At 38.6% G+C, this 20244-nt stretch overlaps 1 protein-coding gene across 4 annotated transcripts in view; it reads left to right on the plus strand.

The window, feature by feature from the left end:
- Nucleotides 1-20244, plus strand: part of Exoc6b (exocyst complex component 6B) — a 437176-nt gene that overhangs the window by 177694 nt on the left and 239238 nt on the right. For all 4 annotated transcript variants that reach the window (XM_040738232.1, XM_040738230.1, XM_040738231.1 and 1 more), the window contains one exon: nt 6212-6280. In XM_040738232.1, coding sequence (XP_040594166.1) covers nt 6212-6280 — 69 coding nt within the window. The remainder of the gene's footprint in view (nt 1-6211; nt 6281-20244) is intronic.

The following is a 20244-nucleotide window of genomic DNA, read 5'->3' on the forward strand; positions in this document are numbered from 1 at the left end:
GTGGAACAGATGTCCTTGTTGTATGAAAGTGCATATTTTGGGTATATGCCTAAGAGTGGAATTGCTGGTTCTTGCGGTATATTCTTTTGTGTTTGGATGGAATGTTGATTTCATTGCAATACATTGACCACGTTCTTCAGCTTTTGATAGCAACTCACATGCAGACTCCCAGTTTCAGTCATACTCTCCATCACAGATTGTTTTTGCATTTTTCCTGTTTATTTTTTCAACGATGTAAGTATCACACATTTCATTTAATTCTTTTATGGGTTTAGTCTGCCTAAAGGTATTTTAGGGTTCCTCTAGCATTAATAGTTTAAGGTTTTGAGAATAAATGTGGCCCCAACGGCAAAATTACATGACACGATACATCAGATGAAATCCCATCCCTATACTCATTCTTTGTCCACTTCTACCCCGCCTTTACATTATCAGCATTATTTTGTATATGTGTCTTTAATTATTTCTAATGCTATGTAGTAACCATTTTTTCATTTGAAAATATATCCTTAAAATCACTTTATGTTGGTTCATGGAAACCGTTCTTATTCTGTCTTTACTGCTGGATAGCAAGGTCTCCTTTCTAGATGTAATTTAGTTCAGTTCAGTCTGTCTACAAGTTGGCACATCATAATTTCTAACATTTTCTTATAAAAATGTTGTTTCAACTTCACAGCTAATACATTAGGTACATTAAACAATATACCAACCATTGTTGTGGTGAGGATGTCATGTGCTGTACCTGGCAGTCTGAGATACTGGTGGGAAGATATAAAATGGGGCAGTCGTTGTGGAAGACATCTTGCCCATTGATCCTAGTATTATATCATTACTGTTTGGTGTAGTAATCCTCCTCCCTAAGGTGTGAATCTCCATACTCACAGCTATTTCCTGGTTTGTTTAAAAGAGAATTTTATAATCTTTGCATTTCCTAATCTTAACAAGAGGCATGGCATCTTCATATAGTTTTCATTTTTATCCCTGGAGCTGTGGGTGAAAGTTGACTCATGTCTTGTTCCTTTTTACAGTGATTTTTATTTTTTTTTTATTGTCCTTGTCCTCTATTGCTGTCTTCTTTTTCCTCTTCATCCCCCTTCTCTTCCTCTTTTCTACTGCTTCCTTCATATTTTATTAGGACAATGTTAGGGGTACAAGGACTTTGTATAACCTTGTAACATTTTTTTTTCTATACATTTTTTACCGAGTTTCCTCAGCCCAGACCTTTTGTATTTAGTATTGAGTTTACTGTTAAATTGCCCATTTCCCTAACAATTTTAGTATCTATAGAACTAGACACTTGTTAAATAAAGACTATTTGTGTTTTTATTCCACCAGTGTTCATTTTGAAGATAATTCTGAAGGGATTATCCTTGTATTTTGAACACAGTGTTTTTGTGGTGCCTTAATAAGGAGAATGGCAATTTTTGTACTTATTACTTCTGTGATTAGTACAAATACTTGAACAACTTGTGTGGTAACCTTTTTTGGAGATTTCTCATATAATAATTTGAGAGCATCTTTGTAGGAAAATTCTAACTTTTCAGGATAGAGCTCTAGTTAAAGCGTAGAGCATCATGATACATCTGGTTACTCAGGATCCTAGTCCTGCTACTTTGTTGTTATTCTGTGGTGTTTAGTCTGTCTTCATGAGATCTTATATCCAAATGGATTCCACCCTCTTTTCTCTGAACTCATGAAGGCAAAGTAATTCAGAAAGCATCCTGATAAAAAATGTCTGCCAGGTATTTCCTGGCTTCCAAACATAACATGGGTAGCTTCAATTGAATCTCTGAATGCAGAAGCCTGGTCTCTCTAGCTAATCATTTATTGTTCACTCCCTGCAGAAAATGTGAGGTACATTTTAATGACTTCAGATCCAAATAATGCTTAGAAATGAGCCCCAGTTTCTGCACTTATTTACTAATACCAAGAAACTGCTTTGTGTGGAGTACCAATCAGAAGTATTTTGATGGTGATGGAAAATGGCTCAAATAATTATTGACAAACAAACCTAAATTCCTATGAGCCTCTATCATATTCCTTTTGTTCAGTCTATTTTTTTCATCAGTTTTGAAAGGTTTCTTAAGAGGAAAATAAATGAGGAATGTGTACAAAGGCGAGTGAGAGCAGGTTTTTGTGTATGTGTTTGTCCTCTGGGGCAAATGTGTGAACAGCAAGGCTGGAGTGAAGTAATGTTCTGTGTTTATGAGCAGTGGAGGAGAATCATAGTCCATTTGTTGCTTTGGGGTGCAGGGAAGAAATTAACTCTTGCATTCAGTTTTTCTGGTATAAGACTATGCTTATGCTTATCCAGCAACAAAGAAGGAACGCTTATTAGGCTAGATAAGTTTGCTTGCAGATTTTCGTTTTTGGACAAAGTCTTGAGAGAAAGTCTAGGCTGGTTTCTAACTCAGGGCCCTTCTGCCTAATTCTTTTGGGCATGCCAGGATACCAGCCTTAACTAGCTTTCCTTAGTGAGTCTTTTAAAAAAGATAAAAGTATCTGGGCGGTGGTGGTGCACGCCTTTAATCACAGCACTCAGAGGCAGGCGGATCTCTGTGAGTTCGAGGCCAGGCTGGACCGATAGCCTCCGAAACAATACAGAGAAACCCTGTCTCGTAAAAACAAAACAAAACAAAACAAAACAAAACAAAACAAAAGATGAAGTAGACTCAGTCGTGCTCTTTGTGGGGAAGGGAAGATTAGCATCTGGTGAAGCTTGAGTGTCTTCATTTGCTTTGAGTCAGAAATTTTCTTTTATGTAAAATAGTGTCCCTTTATGATTGAGGAGAACTTTCATCACTCATTTTCTATTCTCGGAGACCCTTTTACCTGAAGCAAGGTGTATTAAATAAGGGAAAGATCACATACAAACCAGATCCTGGTGTTTCTCAAACATTTTCATGATCAGAAATGTTAGTTAGTTTCTTCCTAACTGTGAGATAGTCCACGACTATTCTAAATCTTCAATTTTTTTCTTCAAGAAATAGTGTCTGCATAGATAGAAGATCATTTTCAGTTGTTATCAATCCTATTTATGCTTTTCTTAACTGGTATTCTCTTCTGTCCTTGAGTCATTTTGTTCTCTGAGGGTAGCTTGTGTTATGGTTGCTGATGCATGTATCATATGTAAATGCTGCTGAATAAATATTCTATAGATGCAAGTTTGGAAGCATTGGCTTGGCTGAAACTGTTACTGTCTTTGTGAATGTGCAATGGTAATAGTGGGCAGCAGTTGCCTCCCTCTCTACTTCTGTGTTGTGGTTCAGTCACTCTAACATACCTTTTCATAGATGTTATTTATTTTGTTCAAAAATGCTGTGTTTGTTACCTTAGATGATGTTCTCTGGGGGCACAAATTGTATAGCTGTACCATCTAAAATCTTACTAACTGTTGCTTCTTGAGAAAATCCTGAGTTTTTGCCTGGTGGGAGGCATTCACTTTGCTCTTGCAACTGTGCAAGCCAATTAGGCAGTTGCTGTCCTTGGTGATGAAGTGATTTCATATGATCTCTTAACATTAGGGACAAAGCAAGGTCATGCCCTGTGTACTGTTTGTGGTCTCTGCTGTTGTCTTCTTAGGTCTATTTGAACTTGTAGGAAAATACAGACTCCAGGGTCTTAATGTCTTGAGTTCCTGACTGCCAGGCAAAGGAAATGTTTAACTATTTTAATCATGTTGTTGTAGCCCCAAAGAAAGCCCTCGTAAGAGGAAATGACAGTGTCCCACCACAAAGTTATCTCTTATCAGTTCCAGTCTCTGTGGATACTGATTTGTCAAATTTGGACATGTGTAAAATGCAAGGGCTGTTTTATTTACTTTGGAAAGGAAAAATTAGATGAAGCAGATAAGAGTCATGGCTTTTGTTAGGGGACTGAAACCATTAGAGATAGTCATTGTTAGCTTAGGAAAGTGTTTTTTGACCCTTCCTAGATGAAATCCAAGTTGGCTTGAATCGTTCTTTGCAATTTGAGGACAAGGGAGGCAAGGAGGGGTAGAAAATATGAAGCCTGCACCGCCAGAGCAGATTGGAGAGCAGAAGGTGCACCTTAAAGCAGACAGGTTATTGCCTGTTGGTACCAGGGCAGCAGCTTTTGTCCCGGAGCCCTCTTACATTCCATCTTGCAGAAGGGTGACATTCCTTCATGCAGTGCTTGTTGCTCTTCTCCTCTTGCCTTCTGTAGATGTAAGTGATTCTTTTTCATTAGTAGAAGCAGAGAAAACACATCCAGCTCAAAGCAACATGAGTCAGTGCATACTTGTCATGCCTCTGTCCTCACAGCACTCCCTGCTTCCTCACTGTGCTCACTCCTGGTGTGCTCTCAGAGGGGAGCAGGGAGGAAAAAGGATTTCTAAATATTGGGCTGTTTGTGGAGGGAGGGAGAGTTGGTGAGCTGCAGCCTCTTTTTGCCCCATTTACTTTTTGCCTAGCTCTTTTTGTGCTGCTTTAAAGCGGATAGTTTTGCTTGACTCAGGAGAATGTATCTGTATAGGTTTGGGCCAAAAAAAAATAGTAGAATAAACACCTATATGTCAGAACACTATAAACAGTCAGAAGATAGACTTCCTGTCAGTGACAGAAAAGAACTTTGTCACCTTTCAATATACCCCTTTTAAAAACATTAGTAGAGAGAGACCAATCCTAATCTATTAGCAACAAAATGCCTTTCCTAGTTGCTAAGGGGCCTGTAAGCTTATTTGTCCCAGCTCCCTAGGGAAGTGCCCCTTATTATTGCTGTTTATTCTGTAAGGATGGCTCTGACAAGTCTTGGTTCAAGGTTCTGCCTGAGAAATAGCTTCCAGTGGTTTTCTTTTTGAGAGAAACTAGCTGTGTGACAAAGTGAACCTAAATAAGCAGACTGCATGAGGAACCTGTGAAACAAGGCTGTGGTTGAATTTGCTGGTCAAAATTAGGCACATATATCATAAGCTACCACAGTTATTCTAAATAAGTATTTTCATTTCCTCTACAGATCCATTTTTGCTCTGCATATTTCCTTTGATTTCATGGTTTTTAGGTAGTTTAAGAACTAAAATCTGTAAATTTTTTTCTTTTGATGTTATGTTTTATATAGCTTTAGACTCTTGTTTTCTGGCAAGATAATTTCTTTAAAGTTTCCATGCTGTCATCATATGGAGGTGACTGGTCACTTGAAATAAGAGACCCCATGGCACAGAGTCTTTTGGCTCCCACAGAAGCTATTTTACTTGAAGAGGCCTTAGCACTTAAATCTGGAGACCTACAGTAGGCCTGGTGGAACAGAGCAGAAGGTAGAGTGACAGGTGGTTCCAGCCAGGGTCCAGTGCAATGTGGTCTGTAGAACAAAGACCATTTTCCTTTGAGAACAGTCCTGGTTAGAGAAGCTCTGCCTGAAAAAGAGACAGTGTTTGTTTTATGAAAGAAAGGGAGGCAGCATTGTAACCATGAGTCAGCTGTTTTTGGCTAGTGATTTACATAGTTACCATCATGACAGGAAAAACCAGCTAGATCTGTATTGTAATTACTTATGTACTTGGCCACCTGGATCCTGTCAGTCCAGTTTGTGACTAGAATAAAAAATTCTCTCTCTCTCTCTCTCTCTCTCTCTCTCTCTCTCTCTCTCTCTCCCTCCCTCCCTCCCTCCCTCCCTCCCTCCCTCCCTCCCTCCCTCCCTCCCTCCCTCCCTCCCTCCCTCCCTCCCTCCCTCCCTCCTTCCCTCCCTCCCTCCCCGTCTCTCTCTAGCTTGCTCCCCCTCTCTGTTTCTCTAATTTTTGAGATTGAATTTCATGTACCTGAAGATGACCTTGAACTCTTGATGTTAATGCTTCCCTAGTTCAAGGATTACAGTACAGATATGTATCTTGCTTTGGAATGTGACTTTTTTTTTGAGGTTTATTTTTATGTGTATGTATGTGTTTCTCTCTGTGTATGCCACCTGTGGGTACTCATGAAGGCCAGGAGAGGGTGTTCGATCTCCTGTAACTGTAATTACAGTGGTTGTGAATTACATTATGTGAGCTGGGAACTGAACTCAGGTCTTCTTAAAGAACAGCAAGCATTGAGCTATCTCTGCAACCTGAAAACATTTTTCTTTTGTTTGTTTTGAATTTCCCTCTCAGAATATAGTGGTGGCTTTGAAAACAAATCACTGCTTTAGTAGTAAAAATAAAATTAATGCAGCTTTTCCCATTATAATTTTATTTGATATTTTTGTAATTATATACTTCTAGGTACCTGGGGCTCAAGACTTGGTGGATTTCTCTCCTGTGTACCGGTGTCTGCACATATATTCTGTTCTGGTGAGTCTTTATCTGACCTTCCTAATACAGATATGTTTTAAACCCAAAATTCTGGTTTGTTATTGTTTTTTTCAATTGTTTTTAAGCAAAATTTTATTTAATGAGTATTAACTAATTCCTTATGCTCTTCTTGAATCTTATTTATACTTGTCTTGTAAAATGCTATATAGCTGATGACAGCTCAAACAGCCATCAATAGATGGTAGGTTATAAGTAGGAGGATAGTTAGCCAGGCAGCGGTGGCACACACCTTTAATCACAGTGCTTGGGAGGCAAAGGCAGATGGATCTCTGTGAGTTGAGGTCAGGTGGGCCTACAGACTGAGTTCCAGGACAGTCAAAGTTGTTAAATGGAGAAACCCTGTCTCGAAAAGCAAAAAACAAAACAAAACAAAAAGAGTAGGATAGTTACATGTATTCAAATTTCTTTGTTTCTAATATATCTAGAATAACTTGCTTTTTATACATTTAAATACTTATGAAAAGTATTTTTTGACAATTGCTTTTCGTTCCATAAAGCACTAGTAAAAGGAATTTTCCAAAAGGGAATTACTGTGGTATTAATCGGGTCCTAGGAATTGGCTGTTTCCTACTGTGGCCATCCGCCTGTGTGCAGAGGTACTGATGAACAGAGCCATGTGAGTTTCTTTGACTGCTGGTACAAATTGTGCTTTTCTCTATAGACTCATTAACTACATCATACATATTTCTAAAGCTTGACTAGTATTTTATTTGGGGCTTTTTTTCCTTAGAAATAGAAATTTCAGAAATTCCTTCTATGTAGTTGATATTGACAGTTTAGGATATTGTAAACATCCCTCCAGTTTGTCTCTGTACTGCAAATTGTGTTTATGTTTCTTGAAATGGAAGTCTTTAATTTTGAGGTAACCAGGCCCATCAGTTTTAAAGTTATAGTTCATGATGTTTGATCTTCCATAAAACAAACAAAAACTTAAACCTGAACTGGCATACAAACAAGCAACCATCCCCCTCAAACCAACTGTTTTCAAACCCTCCCCCTTCCCCCCCTTCCAAGATGACAATATTCCCCTTGCATTGTCTTCAGTGTTTTATCATTGACACTATGCTGATGGAAATGTCATTATTGGTATACAGGTTTGTTTACTCATTTAATGTCTCTTCTGTATGAAATAGATTAGGATATGTGTGGATATCTAGGTAAGTGAGGGTTGCAGTGTGCCAGCATGGAAGTACAATCTTGGGCTGACACTAATGTGGCAGCACTGTTTTACCACTGTGTGCTGCCTTTTATAAACTTTGTTACGGTTTTATGAAAGCAGAACAAATTTGCCTCAAGTGGGAATTCTAACAGTAGTAAAATCATTTACTTGCACCTTTTGTAGCTGTGTGTGTGTTAGGGTGGCCTAGCACACTCATGTATGAAATGGGATAATAATTTCCTACTTAGTTTAGTTAGTGACAGTGCCACTCTATCCTTGGCAAATGATTGCTGTTTAATAAATGGCAGTTGTATGGTTAGATGATATTATTTCAGGTGCTGATGTATAAACACAGCACTAGTATTTTCAGAAGCATACACAATGAAGTACAGACATGTGTATAGGAGGTCTAGACTCTTATTAACAAATAGACAATTAAAATGTATTTCTTAATTAACAAGGAACATACAAGCTTAACTTATGAGAACCAGAGCCTACAGACTTAGAAATGATCAAATTACAAAACTATCTAATTGAAATAGGATTCTGCATATTAGTATTTGAAATGGTGACATAGTTGATATGCACAGATTCTCTGCAACAATGTCTAAGGCACTGTTTCCTGGCCTGTGCAGGTGTTAAGACCATTGACAGTGTTGCTGCAGTTTGGAAATTCACAGCTGGTGAACACTCATTTTGTTTTGGGCTATATGTTTATTATTTACACACTCCTCTTTTAGACTTATGGGGACTCTGAATAAAATCCAAGACCGGTTTTGCTAAGCGATGGTGGGGCACATGCAACCTTCTGTTGAGTTCATAGACCTGAGGCTGTAATCTTGCCATTATGTAAAGCTGTGTTCAAATCAGCTGTGCACATCACTTCATGGTAAAGTGGAGCTCCTCACAGTTTAATAAGAATATTTAAAAATGTTACTCAACATAAATATTCATTGTAATGACCATATTTTCTAATATAGTTAGCATTAATCTTAGGCTTTGAGAAAAAGAGGATTTGGAAACTGAAGAATGGAGACAAAGAACATAAACTATATAGTACTAGTTCCTTACATTCCAGTATTGTCTTAATTTCTTCATTCTTATCAATCCAAAGTGCTTCTCTTCCCTCTTACTACTCTCTGAGTGTGTATCTGCAGGACTTTGATTTTACAGATCATTTTTACCTCTCATTTATTAATCTCATTTTCTTCCTATTCATGATGGTTTCTTCCTCTCTGCCAGCCTTTCTGATATTGCTGCCTACTTTGGTGTTTGTTGGCTCATCTTTTTTGTGCCCTTCACTGGTCCCAGGGTTCTACCTGTGCCTCTACTGTTTTTTGTTTTTGTTAAAAGGTGCATATGCGCCGGGAGGTGGTGGCGCACGCCTTTAATCCCAGCACTCGGGAGGCAGAGGCAGGCGGATCTCTGTGAGGTTCGAGGCCAGGCTGGACCGATAGCCTCCAAAACAATACAGAGAAACCCTGTCTCGTAAAAACAAACAAACAAAAAAAATGGTGCATATGCTGGGACTGGGCATGGGCTCAGTGGTAGAGGATGTGCTTAGCATTGTGGGAGGATCGGGATTCAGCCTCCCCTAATGACAGCAACAAGCAAACCCAGAAACCCTCTGCACTCACCCTTATGGAGAGTAGAAAGTTAGTGTCTTGATGTGTCTCTCACACTTCACTGCCCTACAGACTCCTGAAATTTCAGTGATCCAGAAGCCATAAAAAGATTGTTTTAATCACCACACTCTTGGTCTTTCCTGAGTTGCATATCTAGACCTATAGATTTTGTGAATATAGTTGAACTTTATCTTATTCTCCCCCCCCACCTCATCATAAGGCCATTACCTCTATTCACTTATCATACCTAGTGAAAGCAGTCACCTTAAGTATTCCCTCTATCCTTGATCCTTGACACTTGACTCCTGCCATAGTCCTAGTTCTGTGGCTAGCATATGCTACCTACTTAATCTCACAGGCCATCTGTCTTATAAGACATAGAAATATTGTAGGAATCAGTCTCTTTAGCGGTCTTTCCCTTTTCTTGCTGCTTACCTCCTTTCTTTCAAATGCTGATGCATGTTGTGGCTGTCATCCTTTCTGCATAGTAGTTCATCTACCTCAGTCATCACTCCCATTTCATTGCCTTTCTCTTTTCATTCTCTTTTATTTTAATTTCTTGATTCTTAGTTACTTTATACCTGTCATCCAGCAAATTTTTCTATTATTGGAGATTGAGCTCAGTGAATCTGTTCTCCACATATTTATAGGGCATAGGGCCCCGTGTGTGTCTCTATGTGTATTGCATTGACCATCATAATAAGGTGTATTCCTCTTTATCAGTAAAGAAGATTCCTTTTAGGACAGGTATAATGTTTATTCAATCTTGTGGGGTTTGTTTTTGCTTTATCACTTATTATTAGCACAATATAAAATAGGTTTTTTTTTTGGTGAAAGATAACCACCCTTCTTTTGACCCTCAAGCAAATCCAATATTCTCATCTCAGGACATGCTATTCAATGTCAAGGCTTTATACAGGGGAAAACAGTTCTGTTGGTGTTCAACGGAAGGATCATAACACAAGTAACAAAAAGTTCTAATATTTTGTCATTTACAATAGTGTTTATCTGAACTTTTGGCCTGGAGCATAACAAGGCATACTTTGAATAAACATGGCAATATTTATTATTTTTAGTGAAACCGACCTTCCATTCACCCCCCTTTATGGCTGTGCTGCTTATAAATTCCCAAAGGATTATTTGAAAAATCCTACTTATATCTGCCAGCCTTATCAGTAGGGCAGAAGTTCATGTATTGTAACAGGAGGTCAGATTTCGGTCATGGTCTTATAGATGGGGCCAAGCACCTGTAAATTCTTCCTTTGGTGACTAAAGTGAAGTACAATATCAAACAGGCATGAGACTTTTCTAGGAAGTGCTGAACTTTGGCAGGAAGGGCAAAGTTTGGTGGGTGGAGGGGAGGGAAGAAAGTGAACAAGGGTCAGATAGTAGCGGAGACGTGGACCTTGATGTAATCGTACAATGGAAGTGTGTGAGAGCAAAGGTAGGTGCATTGTGTGTAATTGTTTTAAACAACTGATATGGTTTAAATCTTCAATTTACAACTTACAGACATACAGTTTAGAGATCGGCAGGTGAGGAAATCAAACGTCACAGCCATTAGAGAAAAAACATTTTTTTTAAAGGAAAAAACAAACTCAAAGTCCTCCTGTTAAGGAAGCGATGCATAATAATAACTGGGTTTTTTTGTACATTGTGCATTGTTCCTGTAAAGATGGATGGACTGTCTGTCTAGTGAATACATAAATGAGTCTGCCTTGCATGTTTTGTGAAACATTTATTGACCCAAGGTTATCTGCCATGTTTATGAGTTCCAACTTTTAAATCAACTTCAGTCCGGACAATTATACTTGTATTTAAGATCCTTTATATCCTGAAGCATCTTTCTAATCCATTTTGAGAGTTAGCTGTGCTACCCCATCCTATGAACAGCAGGAAACAAGACACTTGGGTGTCATTAAGGGTACAGAAAAGAGCAAGCCTGTGAATACAGCCAGACCTCTAGTTCCTGGGTTTCATTTTTGATCTTCCCTCCTAATGGCATATATTATATGCTCGTTAACAATTTAAATTCCCACATTAAAAATGTTGACAAAATGTACACCTTTGATTTATGTGCTATTCTGCATGTGTGTCATAATAAAAAGTTTACTTTCTGGATTCCTGACATTTTGAATTAGCAATTATAGCAGTAACCCAGATGTTAATGTTCACAGCAACCCCTTAGCATTGCATGAATCTTATGAACTCCAGTTCTGTTTTGCAGGAGCAAAAGGAGACTGTAATGGAATGTAGGAGAGAGTAGAGAGTATTACTGCAGAAGTTCTAGCAAGTGCAGTTTTCCTGGGTAAGGTGCCTAGGACAATTTGACGAAAGTTGTGATGCCTTTAATCCAGGTGAAATGTACATGTATACATTCAATAAAAAAAAAGTTTGTTGTTATGTAGTCCAGGAGCCTTCAACTTGAAATCCTCTGCCTTGAATTTTGTGTTGGATTAAGGCATGTGCCAGCATGCTTGGATGTATGTATAACACTTTTATTAGATTGCCAGGCTTCTTCATCTCCTTGAACCTTATCCATAGACTTCAAAAGAACCCATCATATAAATGGAAATAACTGGCTGAGTAGATTGTAGCTGTCTGCTGAGTACAGTCATGTGTCTTAGAATAGTAATGCCAGGTCTTCTTGAGTACCCTCTGTGTTAAGCTCCTGTACAGCTTCTTGCCATCTTGTTTTTCCTTTAGATTCAGAAGCCTTTCCCAGTCTAACTCTAAAACATAATTTCAAAGTGACCCTGTTACTCTGTCATAAATCTCTATTCCCCAGGCAACCTTTATGTTTGACAAGGTGATGACTTGCTTTTCTCTCAAGAAAATGATAGCCCCTGAAACCAAGCTAATAGTTGTTTTCTGACCACTTTTGTTGAAAAGATCCAGAACAGAGGTTTAGAAATAATGATGAGAACTGTTAGTAAGTAAATGTCCTAAGTTTCAGAATATTTTCTTGTTTTTCAGGGATTCAACTCAATTTAGAAGTGAATCAGCTAGAATTTATCCCATTTCTACACCTGTACTAGCAGTTGAGGATGAGATAGAGTGGGGTGTGCAGGAATCTTCTTTGAACATGCTTCTCCCACTGTTTTTCTTGCCGGCTTGGGTCAAGACAGTATGCGACCTTCCAATATTAATCTGTAGATTTCATGTGACCTATAGTGGTGGCCGAGGAAATGACAAGCCATGGACATATACCAGCAGGTAACAGGAAGGAAAGAATTTGAAAATTAGAAATCGATAGCAATATGAGCGGTTCTGAGTGGCAATCCTCTTAAGTGTTAAATTTCTTAATAAAATTTATTAATGAACTTTGATAGAAGTTGACTATTATGCTAAAGCGCTTTAGAAAATAAGTAATTGAAGAGTTTATGGCACTATTGGGATTTTTAATGAATGAAGTGATTAATTTTAACAGTCTCACTTATTCTTAGCTTCTTGATTTTGTAAAATACCCCAAGACAACAATACACAACAGACGAGGGCTTAGCTCCCTATATATCATTTATAATACTACTTTTGAAGCTTAGGAAACATTGTGGATGCAAAGCATGTTAGAGCTGGAAGAAGGAGGACAATTAAATTCCATTCTCTAGACATGATACAAGCAGTGTAGTCGCTGCCTGAAAGCAATTGCTATTACTTGTACTGGTCATATACAAGTACATATACAACTGGATACCCAGTTGTGAATAGGGATGAGGCTCATGGAACCCTACCTCTACTGTTGAACTGTAGGCTACTGATAGACTCTGAGAAAGGAAAAACTGCTGTCTTTAGTTTTGTAATGTCTTGTCATACCCACCAGTTTTCAGTGCCTTTTTCAACCTCAAGGCCACACAGAAGGCCCTCATTAAATTCAGAGGAACACAAAAAGACATGAATGTGGGAAAGAGATTAGTAGGATAGCTGATGGAAAGGTGGGGGCCTAGGCGCTGGGATGAGAGCAATTGGAATGGATTGTATACATGTATGCAATTATCAAAGAAGAAGTTTGGGTAATAAAAATATCTATCCCTCGAAGCTATGTTTTCCTAAAGCTAGCATACGTGGCTGATAATGTTGTAGTATAGTTGGTCTAGAGAAAAGCTGCTTTGTAAGAGACCTGGAGAATTGTTTCTTTAAAAAAAAATCCATCATATTTATTTGAAATATGTAACTTTCTTTTGGTAATCAAGAAATTGACATCGCATTGCTAATGGAAAAACTTTCCTGGGAGCACTAGTAAAATGGAAATAAGTGTGATTTCCAAATCTTTTAGAATGGTTTTGATTTTTGCCTGTTTATCTACTGCCTCCCCCACCCCACCCCCAATGGGGTTTCTTTGTATTGCTTTGGAAGCTGTTCTGGAACTCATTCTGTAGACCAGCCTGGCTTCGAACTCACTGAGATTTGCCTGCCTCTGCCTCCTGAGTGCTGGGGTTAAAGGTGTGCACCACCAAATCTCCCGACTCTGTTTATCTACTTGAACTTTATTTTTAAGAACTCTGGGTAGCTTTATAAGCTTTAGGCCCTATCCTATGTGGTCCACTTTGTACTTGTTTTACTTTAATTTTAATAGTCTTTATTTTCATTCTCAAAGCATTCTTCTGCATTCCCACACTATCTAAGACACATAGGAGTTACAAGGAACCAAGTTAGGTTTTTCAACTTTCTTTCCATTTGTGAACTTGAGTGTTATCTGAGTGGTAAGAACGCATTTTATGTATTTTCCTTAGAGATTATTTTTCATGTGAAAAGTTTTCCCTGAAATGTTTAGCAGCTCAAAGTCTATTTCTGACATCTTGCAGGTTCCTGTCACTCTCCTACTGTATCTCAGGGTGTCAGAGAGCCACTGACCCACCAGTGTCTGGTGGGGTTAGATAGGCAAAAACACTGCATGGATCATAGAGAAAGAACTGAGGGCAAAATACTTTGTGCACTGCATTGATAAGGACACAGGAAGAGCATTTCTAGCGATAACTTTCCTGCAGGGTGGACTAATGGGTTCTGGTTTGTAGTAGCTGTAATCTAGCTTGTTATATTTGTCATAGTGCTCTTTTAACCCAGTGACCTTATTACCCATGGACATATCTATCACTTGGCTTTGAATAAAACAACAGACAAAGAAAAAAAAAAAGAAAGAAAAACAAGTAGTTAAACAAAAAGCTTATTTGGAGATAATTGGACTTCTCAAGTGTTAAATTATATTTTAAACAGCGATCAGTTTTAGATAGAGCATTGTGATGACTTTTGCAGCTTGGACAAGGCAAGCAAGAATAGTTCATTTTACATATGACAACTAATAATGTTAAATACAGTTCACTCTTAGCCTTAATATTAATTTGAACTGTGTGGTTTCTCATTATTTGCAGAATAAAGTAACTTTCTTATCTGGTCTGAATACTCTACATCAGACCCTTGCCTTATCTCTCCTTGCACTTTTCCTTCTGACTTGTCATGTATGTGCTCTCCTAGCTTGTATGTTCTCCCATGATATGCTCTACAGGTCCCCTCCATCCTCCCAGTGCAGTCAAAACTGTATCTCTTCCTATGAGTTGTCTTCTTCTTCTTCTTCTTCTTCTTCTTCTTCTTCTTCTTCTTCTTCTTCTTCTTCTTCTTCTTCTTCTTCTTCTTCTTCTTCTTCTTCTTCTTCTCCTCCTCCTCCTCCTCCTCCTCCTCCTCCTCCTCCTCCTCCTCCTCCTCCTCCTCCTCCTCCTCCTCCTCCTCCTCCTCTTCTGTGTGTGTGTGTGTGTGTGTGTGTGTGTGTGTGTGTGTGTTGTGTTGTTGGTTTGGGTATGTACATATGTGCATGCATGTGGAGGTTAGAGACTGAAGTTTGGTGTAGTTCTCCATTGTTGTGTACCTTTTGAGATAGACTCTCTCACTGAACCTGGAACTCATTGGTTTCGCTAGGCTGCCTGGCCCGATCTCCAAGGATCCACCTGCCCCTGCTCTCCTTGTTCTGGGATTAGCCGCATACCACTATGCTAGACTTTGTGTGTTTTGTGTGTGTGTGTGTGTGTGTGTGTGTGTGTGTGTGTGTGTGTGTGTGTGTGTGAGTGAGAAGGAGGATGCTTGGCTCAAACTCATATCCTCATGGTTGTGACACTGGTACTTTACAGTCTGTGTCATCATCCTAGACCCATTGTCTTCCTCTTGACAACTCTTCGAAGTCATATGGCTTTTATACCATTACTCAGATCTTTGGATTTGATATTTATATTTTTATCCATTTCAGATAATCAGTGAGAGATCTCTGATACATTTTTCTTTTATATTATATTTTTTCCTTCCTACAATCTATTCTGGTTTTGTCAAATTTCTTTGAAATATTTTAAATTTAAAATTTTTGGTATGTTTACTGTACTTAAGATGTCTTCTCCCTGGATACTGTATTTTATATTACTGTGGTAGTTTTAATGTCATGGGGAGAGGCATCAATGACTGTAATCAAAGCCTGTAATTTAACCCACAAAAGCACACATAGGAGACAAAAGGAGTATCCTTTTGTCCTATTGGGAGTTAGTTTATTGAAGCAGTTATGTAAGTGACATACACCACAATGATCTTACCAGAAGCAAATTCCATAGCTAAAGTTCATGCTTATTTATGGTTTGTAATAACAAGTGTCATGTAGAGTGTTTTTTAACTTACAGATAGAAGCCACAGTCGGCTGGGCGGTGGTGGCGCACACCTTTAATCCCAGCACTCGGGACGCAGAGGCAGGTGGATCTCTGTGAGTTCGAGGCCAGGCTGGACCGATAGCCTCCAAAACAATACAGAGAAACCCCTTCTCGTAAAAACCAAAAAAAAAAAAAAAAAAAAAAAAAAAAAAAGAAGAAGAAGAAGAAGAAGAAGCCACAGTCTAGCACAGTGGTTCTCAACCTTCCTAATGCTGTGACCCTTTAATACATTTCCTCATGTTGTGATGACTCCTAGATCATAAAAGTATTCTCATTGTTACATCTTAACTGTAGTTTTACTACTGTTATAAATTGTAATGTAAACCTCTGTGTTTTCTGATGGTCTTGGGCAACCCCTGTGAAAGGGTCACTTGACTTCCCAAAGGGGTCATGACCCACGGGTTGAGAACCACTGGTGTAGAGGTTGTCTTATAGGACTTTAACACTGGAGTGGGCGACCTGAATGCTGAATCCAGACTTCCCCAGAAAGTATATGCATGGTCCTTCTGATCACACCTCAGCTTGTTTAGCACTTCTGGAGGATGTCTTAGAATGTTTTTCCATATTATAGAGTAAGCTAAAAAAACAGCAAGGAAAGAAATGAGTGAGTAATGTATAAGACACCCAAGAAAGCACTGTTTGAAAAAGCCAAACAGGCCACACAGGGGCTTGAAGTAAACCATCAGCTAAGAAGACTGAGTTATTTTTTGCTAAGGTTCACATATTTCATTGACTATTATTAATTTAAGTTAGTAGTTTCTCACTGACTCTCAAATAAAGTACAAGAAATTTTTTGTTTATCTCATTTTTAAAGTACGATTTTTATCTTAATTTGTTCTGAGGACAGGAAAAGTAGGTCATAGTCTAGGCACGATGGCACACATATGTAATCCTGGTGAAGAAGTCAGGAGGAACCTGAGTCTACAGGTAATAGGGACTGCACAGCAAAACTGTCTCAAAAATGTAAAAGTGAGGTTGTTTATGAAGTTCATTGCTCTTCTGGATATATTTGAGTGCATGCACCAAAAACCCAGTTTAATTATATAATTATGGATTGTGTTGTTCATACTTGCCTCTCTCTGTCTCTCTGTCTCTCTGTCTCTCTGCCTCTCTGTCTCTGTCTCTCTGTCTCTCTGTCTCTGTCTCTGTCTCTGTCTCTCCCTCCCTCCCTCCCTCCCTCCCTCCCTCCCTCCCTCCCTCCCTCCCTCCCTCCCTCCCTCCCTCCCTCCCTCCCTCCCCCCTTGCTTGCTTTGCTTGCTTGATTTCTTGCTTTCTTTCTGACATTTATTGAGTATGAAGCTCTAGAGATCCAGCATGTATAAGATGTTAGGTAGTAAATAAGATACTTGGATGATGTCATTTCCATAAAGAGAAAACAGAACGTAGTAGGATGAGTGACTAGGAATGGAGGAAGTGCTGATTTTTGTTTGTTTATATTTGTCTGATTATATATAATTTGATTGAACATTATCTTCTCAAACTCATCATTTCTTTAGAGTGGAAGCACTCAAAATCCTTTTTTCTAGTGGTTTTATTTTGCTCAGACATGATTTTGTATTGGAGCTCAGATAAGACTTAACTCATCCTATAACCCTCTCTGGCCTCCAACTCACCATTGCCTCCATCTGTAAAGTGCTGGGATTACATGTGTAACTCACCATTCCCAGACTTGTATCTTATTCATTACCCTATATTAGCACCTCAGATCTTCGTACTCTTGTTGACCCATGTTTTTAGTCTCCCTTGCTCAGCCATACCTGTCTGCCCTCCTTGGGCTCTGGTAACCTCTATTCTTCTTTCAAGTTCCATGGGTCAGCTATTTATATTCTATATTGTAGTGAGGTCAGGCAGTACTGATGCTTTTTTCCTGGTGTTTTCTCATTTAATGTAATGATGTAGAGGTCCATCTATATCACAAAGTGAAGGAATTTCATTTTTTATGGAGGAATAGTTTTCCATTGTTTGTCTATTTGTTCCATTGTTTGTCTATGAAAAGAAAATTAATCTTTTCATTAGTTGATGGGCTCTTAGATTGTTTTAGTTTCTTGGCTATTATGACTAGTTGGAGAATAGACAATTTGTCAACACTCTGCTTCATTTCCTTTGGTCATGCGTCCAGTAGAAAAATTGCTGAATAGTCTGATAGTTCCATATTTTGAAAAACCTCCTTACTGTTTTTACACCATATGTGGACTGGGCCTAGCTTCTTGTGAAATATGCTTGGGGATGGGAGTGAATGGGAATACTTTCTGTAGTTTAGGCTACACTTGTAAAGTATTTCATTTTTGAAGAGTTGCCTTTGGTGTAGACGTTAGCTCTGGTATCTACAGTCTGTCTTGTGGAGGGCAAATGGTCTGCTATGAAAAGTAGGACCAGATTTTCTTTCTTTTCTTAGCCTCTAACATCAGTTTCTTTTGGTTTCCCTTACTAGTTAAATTTTTTTTTCATTAGTATAAAAGCATGCCAATGAAACCAGCATCGTACACCACTCAGCAGGTCCCTCAAAAGCCATACTGTACAGGACTGTGTCTGATTGCTTGCTTAGGTGATCTGCAGAGTCTGATGGTGAGTTTTATTCATTAGCTTTTGTCACATCTTTAGGAGGACCTGGAGCACACCCTCCTGTGATTTCTTCCTTGTTCGGAACTTCAGAATTATTTCCTCTGTCCATTTGCATAATGAAGTAGCGTGGCATTATGAGTTGCAATAAAATGCATATTAAAGAGAGTTCATAAATAGGCATAGTTTTATTGGAAAAGAATATGAGTATGGGGAGAGGGGACAGCCTTGCCTTGTTCCTGATTTTAGAGGAATTGCCTTGAGTTTCTCTCCATTCAGTTTGATGTTGGCTGTTGGTTTGCTGTATATAGCTTTTATGATGTTTAGGTATGTTCCTATTATCCCAGATCTCTCCAAGACCTTTATCATGAAGGGGTGTTGGATTTTGTCAAAGAGGTTTTCAGCATCTAGTGAGATGATCATGTGATTTTTGTTTCTCAGCATATTTATATGGTGGATTTTCATATGTTGAACCATCCTTGCATCCCTGAAATGAAGCCTACTTGATCATGGTGGATGAGTTTTCTGATGTGTTCTTGGATCTGATTTGCCAGTATTTTATTGAGTATTTTTGCGTCAGTGTTAATGAGGGATATTTGTCTGAAGTTATCTTTATTAGTTGTGTCTTTGTGTAGCTTGGGTATTAATGTTATTGAAGCCTGGTAAAAAGAGTGAGCTTTGCAAAGACCCTTTTGCTTCTATTGCATGGAATACTTTGAGGAGAATTGGTATAACTTGTTCTTTGAATTTCTGGTAAAATTCTGCACTAAAGCCATCTGGCCCTAGGCTTTTCTTTGGTTGGGAGACTTTTGATGACAGCTTCTATTTCCTTAGGTGTATAGGAGTATTTAAATTGCTTATCTGTTCTTGATTTAATTTTGGTACTCGAAGTTCTAGCTAGAGGAACAAGACAACAAAAGAGATCAAGGGGCTACAAATTAGAAAGGAAGAGGTAAAACTTTCACTATTTGCAGATGATATGATAGTTTACATAAGTAACCCTAAAAACTCTACCAGGGAACACTTTTTTTTTTTTTTTTTTTGGTTTTTACGAGACAGGGTTTCTCTGTATTGTTTTCGAGGCTGTCAGTCCATCCTGGCCTTGAACTCACAGAGATCCGCCTGCCTCTGCCTCCCGAGTGCTGGGATTAAAGACGTGCACCACCACCGCTGGGCTACCAGGGAACTCTTAAACAACTTCAACAAAGTGGCAGGATTCAAGATCAACTCAAGAAAATCATTAGCCCTACTATATACAGATGATAAAACGGCAGACAAAGAAATCAGAGAAACATCATCCTTTACAATTGACACAAACACCATAAAATACCTTGGGGTAATGCTAACCAAACAAGTGAAAGACCTGTATCACAAGAACTTTGAGTCTTAAAAAAAGAAATTAAAGAAGACACCAGAAGGTGGAAAGATCTCCCATGCTCTTGGATAGGTAGGATCAACATAGTAAAAATGGCAGTCCTGCCAAAAGCAGCCTACAGACTCAATGCAATCCCCATCAAAATACCAGCACAATTCTTCACAGACCTTGAAAGAACAAGTCTCAACTTTATATGGAAAAACAAAAACCCCAGGATAGCCAAGACAACCCTGCTCAACAAAGCAATATCTGTAGGCATCACCATTCCTGACTTCAAGCTCTATTATAGAGCTATAGTCCTGAAAACAGCTTGGTATTGGCACAAAAATAGATAGGCAGACCAATGGAATTGAACTGAATACCCTGAGATTAACTCACAAACCTATGATCACCTGCTTTTCTATAAAGAAGCTAAAATTATACAATGGAAAAAAGATAGCATCTTCAACAAATGGTTCTGGCATAACTGGATATTGGCATGTAGAAGACTGCAGATAGATCCATGTCTATCGCCATGCACAAAACTTAAATATAAATGGATCAAATAC

The sequence above is a fragment of the Mesocricetus auratus genome, unplaced genomic scaffold, assembly GCF_017639785.1.
Source record: "Mesocricetus auratus isolate SY011 unplaced genomic scaffold, BCM_Maur_2.0 Super-Scaffold_100676, whole genome shotgun sequence".
Classification (NCBI taxonomy): domain Eukaryota; kingdom Metazoa; phylum Chordata; class Mammalia; order Rodentia; family Cricetidae; genus Mesocricetus; species Mesocricetus auratus.